This window comes from Sphaeroforma arctica (genome assembly GCF_001186125.1).
Source record: "Sphaeroforma arctica JP610 unplaced genomic scaffold supercont1.185, whole genome shotgun sequence".
In the NCBI taxonomy this organism is placed as follows: Eukaryota; class Ichthyosporea; order Ichthyophonida; genus Sphaeroforma; species Sphaeroforma arctica.
The window spans coordinates 35020-47138 of NW_014040373.1; the positions used below are offsets into that span (position 1 = coordinate 35020).

At 42.4% G+C, this 12119-nt stretch overlaps 1 protein-coding gene across 1 annotated transcript; it reads left to right on the forward strand.

The window, feature by feature from the left end:
• Nucleotides 1-9852: 9852 nt before the first annotated feature.
• Nucleotides 9853-10583, forward strand: SARC_03580 (hypothetical protein; the record flags this gene model as incomplete). The annotated part of the gene is made up of 2 exons (XM_014302617.1): nt 9853-10401; nt 10440-10583. 2 exons carry the CDS (start codon nt 9853-9855, stop codon nt 10581-10583), a joined length of 693 nt encoding a protein of 230 aa, XP_014158092.1.
• Nucleotides 10584-12119: the final 1536 nt, after the last annotated feature.

The following is a 12119-nucleotide window of genomic DNA, read 5'->3' on the forward strand; positions in this document are numbered from 1 at the left end:
GGTCCTCCGATCAGCCAACCAGATGTGCCCATCTGATGAAGGCCAAGTCGGTAATTCTTGATATGTGGCAAGTTATTAATTAAGGCAATATCTAAGGACATCAAGAGTTTTTTTCTTTTTTTTCTTTTTCTTTTTCAAAATATAGGATTTTATGAGTCTCTCGGATTCGCCCCAATGAAACATACCATAGTTTCTAATAGAGCGACCACGAAACACTAAATAAAATCCCTTCGGCGGGAACAGTACTGAGAGGATTATATAAAGGCAATGTCTCAGCCTCACAATCCCTCAGAGTATTGCTGTTTTCACGAGGCATACCTAACTTTACTAAATGTCTCATTTCGTTTATTTACTTTGCTATTTTTACGATACTTAGAATTTACCTACGCGTACATTTACTCTAAGGCGTTAATATCGCCTTAATAGACCGAATCTTACACATTTTTAAGTTAGCAAAGGTATTAATTACTTAGACTACTTAAACGTAAAGGTAGAAAACTACCACAATTTTTCTCCTGTCAAAGCTAGTCCTTAAGAGACCAGCTAGCAGTCATAAGTTAAGATTATGACCAAGAAAGACAATTCTCCTTCTAAGAAGCGTAGAGCTGAAAAGAAGAGAATGGAAAGAGACGCCGCTGCTGCAGCCGCATTTAACGCGACCGCAGAAGAGGACAATCAATCGGTAACCGAAATCATTGCTACTGGTATTAATAACCAGGACAATACAACAGATAAGGGTGGAGACACTCAATTAAGAGAGAAGTCCCCTGAAGAAAGAGCCCGCGTGCCAACTATTGCGTTTGCTTCGAAGCTTACGTTTACGAAGCCAAGAAGCCATGCAAAAGGATCGGTTAAGGCGATCCCTACTAAACCTGATGAGAACACTCAGAAGGATCTAACTCCAATTACAGAGAAAGGAGACAACCCGCTTAATGGAGAGGATGAGAAGGAAATCTCAGAGAGCCGACCCGAATCAGAATCAAACCAGCCATCACACATAAGTAAGTTGATCGATGAGAACACTGAACTTAAGAATCAGTTAGCCGCTCTTCAGAAGCGAATGACCTCGCAGGAGAAGGCGGTTGTTAAGAAACCGCGAGAACAGACCGATCAAGGGTACGTATCCAGGCAGACCTCAAACGAGAGACCCCAACATACACTTCCACGTGAATCTACTCAATTTACACTCCCTGTTAAGAAGATGCGTGCGGAGCACAAGGAACCTGCATACAAGCAAGTTAAGAAATGTGCTGATGAGAAATGTGTTTATGACATGTACCAGTTAACCCCTAACGGTTACTGGAACGGGAAGCATGCCCAACCTTGTAAACACTACCTTACAAAATGCGATAAATGTGAGAAGACCAAAGGCTACCGCACTAAATCGTGTAACGTCAGACCCGACATTAAGTTGGACTGACGATACCACCAGGTACAATCGTTACATAGACAATACAAGGACTCTTTAGATGAGCGTCTAATAATCCCTGTATACTGCAATGGAAATAAAATCCTTGCGTTGATTGATCCTGGTTCAGAAATTTCATGTATATCCGATCTCTTTGCATTAATGAAAGATATCGAAAGGAGAACACAAACAACTCATCTCATTTTAGCTGATGATAAAACTGCTACGTGTGATACCATCGCCACAGATGTTAAAATCTCCCTGGCCGATGTTAGGAGTATCACTACTCAAGCTGTGATAGTTAAAATGTCACAGAAGTACGACATTATAGTCGGAACGAGTGATTTACTCACTCTAGGTATAACCGTAACTGGTCTACCAACTAACATAGATCCATTAAAGAATCAATCAGACGATAACTATCTGAATCCATAAAAGCCCCCGTCAGACACAGTCAAGGCATTAATACCTGACTTTGCGGACAAAATCATGGATCTGATTCTTGTTGATAAAAAAATAAAGATCAAAGATTGGGCAAAATTCCGCTCTAACGACGGATATGTCAGCCTTGACTTAACCAAGGTAGACTTTAAACAGTTAAAGTGTCCCTCAAGGAACTGTGTATCCTGGAGACACGAGGCTGTTGTAAAAGAAAAGTTGAGAAGCGGCTAGCAGATGGTGTGATAGAAATTAACTATCAACAAACGCCAGTTAACTTGGCACTACTAGCCGTAGACCAACATAACTCTGACGGATCGTTTAAGAAAGTCAGAGTATGTTTAGATATGAGTCCAATAAATAAATTATTGCCGACTCATAGCTTCCACTTACCTCGTATTAACGAGCTACTGCGAAGGATGGAAGGTGCTACAGTAATTACAACTATAGATCTTACACAAGGATACCATCAAATGCAGGTATAGGGATAATATTATTTATTTCAAAAATGGCAAGTATGTATGATACAATGTATGAACATATGGTATGGCTCTCATAGTCGCTGTAGTGGTTCAGGAAAGATTGATGGGAAGAAGTGGTCAGTAAATTCTCGTTTGAAGCTTGGGCCAAGCGAGTCGACAATGGAAGATATGTGCTGAGTCAATTCGGGCCGGTGTTGACAAAACACAGTTACTATCGAATGTTCCATATATTCGCTTGCTGACCTACTAAGTAGAGTACCCACCTTTGTGGTACAGATCGGGTCTGCGCCGTGTAGTGCCGCAGAATGGGTTAGTGCAGGAAAAGCCCCACCGTAAATACTTTAGCTTTACATGGAAAGGCAAACAATACCGGTTCAGAGGTGCACCTTTTGGGTTACACTCTTTACCAGCATTCTTCCAACAAGTAATGGAAGAAATGTTTGCAGACATGCCTAACGTGCAAGTCTATATAGATGACATAGTCACCTTTTCTAAGACTACAGGCGAACACGCCGCATTATTCAGACGAGTCCTTAAGAGACTCAATGAGCAAAACTTCAAGATTAACGAGAAGAAATGCCACTTCGCAATGAGCGAAATACAGCTCTCAGGCTACCATATATCTGGGGAAGATATTACGATCGACCCCGGTAAGGTAGAACACCTGTTAGATTGGCGAACACCAACTACAGGAAGAGATCTTAACAGCATGTGTGGGTTTGTAAACTTCCTTTCAGATGGAGTACGACACTTAGCTGACTACCTTAAACCTTTTGGACACTTAAGGTGTCATAAAGGCAAACTAGGAGACTTGTGGACTAAAGAGTGTGATGACGCATTTAAAGCGCTCAAACACGCAGTCCAACAAGCCCCAGTTGTACAAGGGCCAGTCGATGACGTGCCGTTTGAAATAGCAACGGACGCATCAGACATAGCCTTAGGAGGAGTATTATATCAGGTTATAGATAACAAACCTAGATATATACAATTCTTTAGTCGAGCAATGAATGCTTCACAGTTGAATTATCCAACTGTTAAACAAGAGCTATTAGCCATAGTGGCAGCTCTAACGCACTTCCGAGATTACTTATACGGAACAGCATTTACGCTGATGTGTGATCAGAAATCTCTATAATATGTGAAAGAGATGAAACCCGACTCACAATTACTGAGTCGCTGGCATGATACAATATCAAAGTTTCATTTTGATATAAAACATCTGCCAGGAATACATAACCATTTACCGGATATGTTATCACGTTTCGTACCGACTTTAATAAATCCGTACGTGAGTTACTAGCCACTGACTGGAAATGTAATCCCAGGTGGTTTGAACTAGCTCAAAAGATATTTGGGACACATGCCATAGATATGTTTGCTGCACATCATAATGCACAACTATCGAATTACAGGACTTTAAATCATCCTATGGGAGACGCCTTTCAAATAGACCTTTCCCAACATATTGCGTGGGCTAATCCACCATGGCAGATAATTGCCCAGCTATTAAATTATGTTCATATACATAAAGCTAGCATCACGTTGTGTTGCCCATTACGAAGTAAAGATCCATGGCTTAATAAATTGATCAGTATGATTCAATGCGAGCCAATATATTTAGATAGGGAAGTAGATACTTTCCTATATCAGGGTACCCGAGCCGTCCAGAAGACGCCCTGGAGACATACTATTATATGTCGTATAGATCCCATTGGAGCAACCAAATGGACCCCTTCTGAGACCTTCGTTAACAAGGTCAAAGAATCAGAGATTCCACTCTCTACCCAATTGAACATTATACAGTTCAAAGGCAACACAGCACTTGAAGTCTGTGCACAAGAAATACAATCTACTAATGTCACTACTGTTAACAAGCGTCAGTCTCTAGCTAGGACTCAGTTTGATAACACAAAGTCCAAGCCCGAAGTCTTTCAAACCTATTTTTAAAGGGATTAATAAAAGAAAATCCTGAAGCGTATACATAAATAATGCGACTATTTAATAAGTCAGGTGTATTTAACGCACATGAGCGCGATTATGACACTCATGCGAAAGCAGGACAGGAGTCTGGAAACATTACAGACTTAGAAACCACGCAAGTGGATTCTCATCTCCCTACCTTTATTCTGGAGGAGCAGAATGATGAAAACATTCTTGCTTGGCTGACGTAAAACCATAAGCTAAAGCACCAGAACGTAGTAGACGCACTCAAAAAAGCGAAGTAAAATGGGATCGCGCATCCTAAGCTGGCAACTTTAGTATATAAGTCATGTACAGACTGAGATCTCAATCAGATCAAGCACTATGGGCTCGCACTGCTGAAGAGTGTGACTGAAGGTGTTCCATGGCGCAGGGTCATCATTGATCTGGTTGACTTGCCCACGTCCGAGCACACAGGCGACCGTTACGTATGCCACTTCTTTGATGTGGCGTCACGGTTTAACTTGCTCTATCCATTAAAGAATAAGAATTCGCAGACCGTGGCAGAATTATGTTGCCAAGTCTTTGCTGACCACGGGTGGCCAGGTATTATGTGCACTGATAACGGTAGTGAGTTCTGCGATGACGTAGTGGAATCGCTAGTACTCGTATCAGGCATATGCCATAAGAGAGGTGTGTCATATAAGCCGCAAACGCAAGGTACGAATATAACGCGCAATAGAAAACTTCAGTTCTTCTTGCGTACTGCATTAACGGATGATGCAGATGATTGGCCGTACCACCTTAAGTGGGTACAAACACAGATGAACGACTGTGCTGATCAGTTTACAGGAACTACACCCGCTTACTATTATCGTGGCAGATATAGTGGGTTACAAATCTCCTTTAACAAGGACGAGCCTGATCACCATGAGTTACCATTGTTATAGAAGGTACAATGTATTTATAACGTTGTATATCCTTGCTTGCGCGAAATACGCAATATAGCCTTATTGAAAGGGCAAAAGCGTTGGAACACTACCAAAAAGATAGCAGAGTATCAGCTTGGTGACAGAGTTAACATCCGTCAACGTAATTACGATACTACTGTATTAACATCTAAATGTATAGGTCCATATATGATCTCTGTAGTAGACACTAAAGGTGAAACGTACGAGGTAAATAACCCCGATGGTTCTAGAGCGCTTAATATAGGCACAAGTCGTATTCCGAGTACAGAGATTATACTCGCAAGAAGACATGACTCTATTGCCCCTCTTGATCGTACTAAATTTAACGACATTATATGGAGAACGGATAAGGGAAGGCTATACATACTATCGTACACGCTTTATAGATGGTACAATAGATGAGTTGACTTCAGATGCTTTCGATAACCAAGACTATTTAAAAACCTTTAATTGAAAATGGAGTAAAGGCCTGCATAAGTCACAAGCTGAAAAAGATAGCATGTTTCCATCGTCTTAAGGCACGGAAGTTAAAACTTATCCGCCTACAGCATTTATCCCGAGCCTTAATGCTCACCCTTCATATGTGCTTAAGACAACTCCGCCTGAGAAACAGTAAATATACGTTATGCTACTTGATGTTTTAGACCCATTTTCCTTTTTACTTTTTGACCCATAACCAGATTGAGTGAGCAACTTGCTTCTCCTGGGTTTCAAGGCTGCGTGGGTTCTGTATAAATGCCGGGCCTCCACATTAGAATCTTGTAATATAAACGTACTCTTAATAGTACGTAAAACGTTCTCTTAAAAGTACGTAAACTCTTAATTGGGTTTTAACAGTTTTTATTAATTAAATACCTTTTCCATTTTACATATCAGATATTTAGACAAGGCCATTAAAAGGCTTCAGTAAAATACCAAATATAAGAGTTGGTCTAGTTCTATCAATATAACTATATTAACCTTCCAAATCTATTTATATCTGAATACTTCGGTAGCGAGATGGCTCAACCGAACATAGGTTTCTAAGGACTATTAGCGTTGCTTCGTTCAGCCAACCAGGTGTGCCAGTCTGATGAAGGCCAAGTCGGTAATTCTTGATATGTGGCAAGTTATTGGTTAAGGCAATATCTAAGGACACCAAGAGTTTTTTTCTTTTTTTCTTTTTCTTTTTCTAAAGATAGGATTTTATGAGTCTCTCGGATTCGCCCAACGAAACATACCATAGTTTCTATTAGAGCGACAACGAAGCACACTAAATAAAAACCCTTCGGCGAAAACAGTACTGAGAGGATTATATATAGGCAATGTCTCAGCCTCGCAATCCCTCGGAGTATTGCTGTTTTCACGAGGCATACCAACCTAACTTTACGAAAAGACTCATTTCATTTATTTACTTCGTATTTATTTAAATTTAGACTTAACCTAGGCGTTTAATTACTCCAAGGTGTTAATATCGCCTTGATAGACCGAATCTTACAGTAAGGGGTCACACAACAGACGCGCGAGTGCTATCAATGATGCAAATGTGCACAGGACAATCTGACACAATCAAGAAGTTCAAGACAATAGACGAGCTGTCAACAAGACCGAACTTCCCCGGTGACATCACTGGGACCGAACATCTCACTAAGATCACATATGAGAAAATAGTTTCTCACATGATGGAATAACACTAGTGACAATAAGTTCTCACGTGACGGAATAAGCACAAGTGACGTCACACGATAAGCTTGACTATCAAACACCGTATATATCCCTCACAATTACAGGCAACAAAGCAACAAGCTACGGGTCATACCAGGTGCTCATGGGCTCAGGGACTCATGGACGCAGGGGCGTAGGGGCTTAGAGACTCGGGGATTAGGGCTTAGAGACTTGGCTATCTGCCTCGGCTGGCTGGCTGGCTGGCTGGGCGGGCTGGGTTGGCTGGCTGAGCTGGCTGGCTGGCTGGGTTCGAGAGTAGTATAGGTTGGTAGCGCGACAGTAGAGTGACCTGATACGATGTTAGCGTGCGGTACAGGGGACTATAAGTAAAGTGTTAGTGTTTTTAATGTATGGTGCGTTCGAATGAATTAATTTATGATCTCACCCTCAGTTATATACTGATGGTGTTTGTACTCGTGTTCAACCACTTGGGTTGGCCAGGGTAAAGACTCCTATGATCAGTATGAGAAACCTTATGCAGAACACTTTAGCACTCGGAGTTATTTTCCAGAAATAAATATATCATACTATATGTTACTACACTCAGTCTCGAACCTCGGCTCTAGGCTAGCCGGTGGCCCGTATTCTATAAATAGAATAATCTGAGAAGAAGTCCCAAGTTACTCTTACGTTCTCTCGGGCTGACCCACCTATACCTATATTAATTTGAGAACAAGTCCCAAATTACTCTCGGGCTGACGACGTAAGACGTTATTAACGTATATAGAAATACGTCTTCTACTGTAGTCTCTCACTTCCCCTCAATTTTACAATCAAGGGCTAAAGGCTAGAGGATGAAGGCTGAAGGCTGAAGACCTAGATTGTGAAATTGTTGACTCTGACACTTCTGTAGATGGGTTGGGCGAAAAACGTTGAACAAACAGATGAATATTTGTCAAAAACGTTGACGAATTGGAGCTGTTGAGTATAGACTCGATGAAAATTGATGAAAACGTTGACTCGTTAGGACTGTTGACTCGATTAAATTGCCGAAAACGTTGACTTTCTGAAGAGTAGACTATCTCCTGCACAGTGACAGGCTTCATGACAGGGCGTAGATAATCATCTGTACGGGGACAGGCATCACAATGTCGCAGGTAAATTTACTCATGAGATCTTGAAAAAACATTTGCTTTTAGAAGCGGTGTCGAGTGTCGAGTGTCGACTGTGGTGTGGATGCTAGACAGCTCCCTTCTGCGTTGTGGCATAGTAGTGTCGTATTTGTTGTCGTTTGGTCGTTGTCGTAAATTTGCTAGTTATTGAAGCTACGAAGACTTGTGACGAATATCCAAGAAAAAATGGGTTGCAAAATATTTGCAACAGGAGCAAAAAAAAACCCCCAAAAATCACCGAAATTCCAAGTCAAAAATCAACGAAAAATAAATTTCGCGCAAAACAAAATAACCACACAAGCTTATCTCGATTGATGATTGGTCCAGGAGAAGAAAAAAAATTGGTGCTAGGCTGCTCAGCCTGTAGCGGGTCGACGGGACCAAAAATACTCCAGGCGATAAAAATTCAAGATAGAGTAATCGATGCTGTCGAAGCGGAAGAGTCGGAGTCCGGAGACACCGAGAGACAGTGGACTCTCTACAAAGTAGGCTGACTCGGGGCTCAGGGCTGAGGTCTCGGGTCTCGGGTCTCGGGTCTCGGGGCTCAGAGCTCAGGGCTCAGGGCTTAGGGACTCATAGTCAGGGCCTCAAGGCCTCAGGGACTCACGGACTCAGGGGCTCATGGGCTAAGGGACTCTTGGACTCGGGGGCTTAGGGGCTTAGAGACTCGGGGATTAGGGTTATCTGCCTCGGCTGGGCTGGGCTGGGCTGGCTGGCTGGCTGGCTGGCTAGACTGGTTGGCTGGGCTGGGCTGGGCTGGGTTGGCTGGCTAGGCTGGTTGGCTGGCTAGTGCGGTACAGGGGACTATAAGTAAAGTGTTAGGGTATTTAAAGTATGGTGCATTCGAATGAATTAATTTATGATCTCACCCTCAGTTATATACTGATGGTGTTTGTACTATTGTTCAACCACTTGGTTTGGCCAGGGAAAACCTCATATACACGGTAAACACGTACAGCGGAAGTGTAGCAAAGCAACAACACTGTAACAGTAAGTAATTATTTTATATGAATTATTACTAAAGACGGGAGGGAGGGGGGGGGGGGGGCGTACATCAACGGAGACATCTGAAAATGCTAACAGCAACCAGAACAAGCGTGTACGGTGAAGGAGAAGGGAGTGAAGGCGCGGATGACGTGGGAGTCAGTCCAATGGGGGGGGCGGGGGGGGGGGGAAGCCCAGACAATGGTTTGTACTAACCTACACCGGCGGGGGTACCCATTGTAGCGTCAGTAATGCGTCTAGAAACAGACGAGAATACCTGTCAAGGCAATCACGTTTTGGTGAGTTGGTTTGCGTTCAAATTGGAACAAACAGCACCAGTTCCCATACCAACTCTACATAAGATGAGGGTAGACATACATGACCAACAGCCAGAGCGCCGTATGCCACTAGTGGATGCGGAGCTCAGACGACGATATGACCAAGCGATTAATGATTGTGGTAATGATGAGGAAGACAAACTTATCCAAATCAGTCTGTATATTAGTGAGCTATAGATCATGCGCTCACGTCTAGGCAATCAGATAAACAAACCATCTACTAAAATGCTACTATAGACTTCGGAATTTCTTAAGATGCCTAAGGATAGTTTCGTTAGAATGGAAAACTGTGATGATATGATAGAGTGTACTACACAATGTAGTGATCTATTCTTAACTAAGTCAATGCCTCTGTGCCAGTACCCAGCACTAGTGCGAAGTCTATTGGATTTCACCGACGCACCGGAGTAGACCAAATCAGTACTCAATAACTTAAGAAATTCTGAGACACATGCAACCAGGTACTTCACCGATCCTGAACAGTTCAATAGAATTATGATTGATCGACTCAGATCGCAACCAGTAGACTATCTATTGGAGAATTTTCTAAATGACATGCAGAATAAGAAGATGAACGTTGAAGTGCGCACAGAGCGTGTGCACAAGACAATGGCGATATTGAAGGAGCGTTACCGCAACTCGGACAAGAGACCTATACACTTACAAATCCTCAAAGTACAAAGGTACATAGCACTTAGGTACTATGGATTGCAATCAGTTGTAGATACTCTCATTAAAAGTGACAAGCAACCGGATAGGAGGGAAGGACACTTGTCCGACATGGACCACGGCAAGTTTCATACTATGACTGAGACACACATAACAACGGCGGCTGTGACACAAGCAGAGCGTATGTTGAGATATCAGGTGCGAGCAGCAAACAAACGTAACAATGCACAGACTACCACACCGGCGGAGGCGAACACTACCAATGCTAACAAACGGTACAAAACAGACAATGGTGCAAACGACCACCATCCCACATGGGAACAGGCACAGGAGAAGAAAGGGGCACGTGAAGAGCGTGCTTGCCCCTACTGCCTGGTAATGACATCCCCATATCGGTTCAGTAATGTCCCAAGAAGAAAGCGAACCAAGTAAAGCAGGCTGAGCACCAAGCCAAGAAAGATGTGCAGATAGCAAGAATATCCATTACATCTGGCAAGGTGGAAGACATCACAGAAAGTGATGACCCTGAAAACACTGGTGGGCGGAAGCAAACCTAGTTGTCCTGGCTGACAGACTCAATGTATTTACAAATGAAGAAATAATATTAGAGTCATCAGAAATATTAGCGGTAGAACCGATAAGATATACCAGGACTCCCCGGTGTGAGAGAAACACTCAAGTATATCCTGAGTCTAGTGAAGAAAAAAACAAATAGAGACTCAGTTCAGTTCGCTCAGACTAGGGACTTTTCCTAGCTGAGAAAACCGTACCTGAGAAGAGGTCTATTGTATTCCTTTGTCACGTACCTTCCAGCTACTCTCCTTACTTAGACAAGTCAACAAACTTCCTATCACACTAAGGACTCCCCTTAAGAGGTAGAAGAAATGAATTAGAATTTAGTCCTGTCCAGAAGTAATACACCCTTTATTACTAAAAAGGATAACTCAAAGAGAAGCAGTGAGGACCCGAAGAGAAAAATGCTCAACGGTCAACGAGAAGACGACAATACACACTGTGGAGGGCAGAAGAAAGAAGAAGAGAACGAGAGCAGAACTCCTCAAATATCAAAAGGACCTCGGCTCCACGACCCAGGTAAATATATCGTGGTCCAGAAGTAAGCTGGGCACGTGTCAAGGCGTTACAAGTTTGATTGTGAACTGTGAAGGTATCTCAGTGAGTGAAAAAATTAGTAGTGTCACCTTGATTAATTAATCAATGTTGCGGACTTTCAACCAAGAAAATGTACTGACGTCAGGGGCCCTACTCTACAACACGAGATACATCAATAGCAAGGCACAATACAAATGGTGTGAACATACAGAACAAGCTACAAAAGTATAAAATCACACTAGCTGCGAGTTTATTAGCTCTTGCACTTAACTGAGCACCAACGAGTCTCGGGTGATCTAAGGTTAATGGAACCGATTACCAAATTGAAGTGGAATGTTCATTGAACACAGAAATACGCATCGATGTTGGAAAGTAAGATCTAGCTATACACTTAAAACAGTGCATCCTAAATGTTACGCAAGAAATTAGACATCACTAAAAATAACGGTAGTCGCTAACAAGAACAGCGAGCTCAATTCAGATGTTCAAATCACGCTAGACACAAAGAGGTCGAATTAGATACTCAAATGACACATCATTAGTCACATAAAGAATCAGAAGCTTAAGTCACAAATAAGACGTAGAAGCATAAATCGAAGGAGGTGTCTGGCTCATCATAACACGATTGAGACACAGGACACTGAGATTGGGTACGATTGCCATTATGCAACGACTGTGTACAAAATAGTCATTAGAAAAGTAACAAGGGGGCAACAAGGGAGTTCGATCTTGATCATAGGGATAATATTATTTATTTCAAAAAATGGCAAGTATGTATGATACAATGTATGAGCTTATGATATGGCTCTCATAGTCACTGTAGTGGTTCAGGAAAGATTGATGGGAAGAAGTGGTCAGTAAATTCCCGTTTGAAGCTTGGGCCAAGTGAGTCGACAATGGAAGATATGTGTTGAGTCAATTCGGGCCGGTGTTGACAAAACACTGTTACTATCGAATGTTCCATATATTCGCTTGCTGGCCTA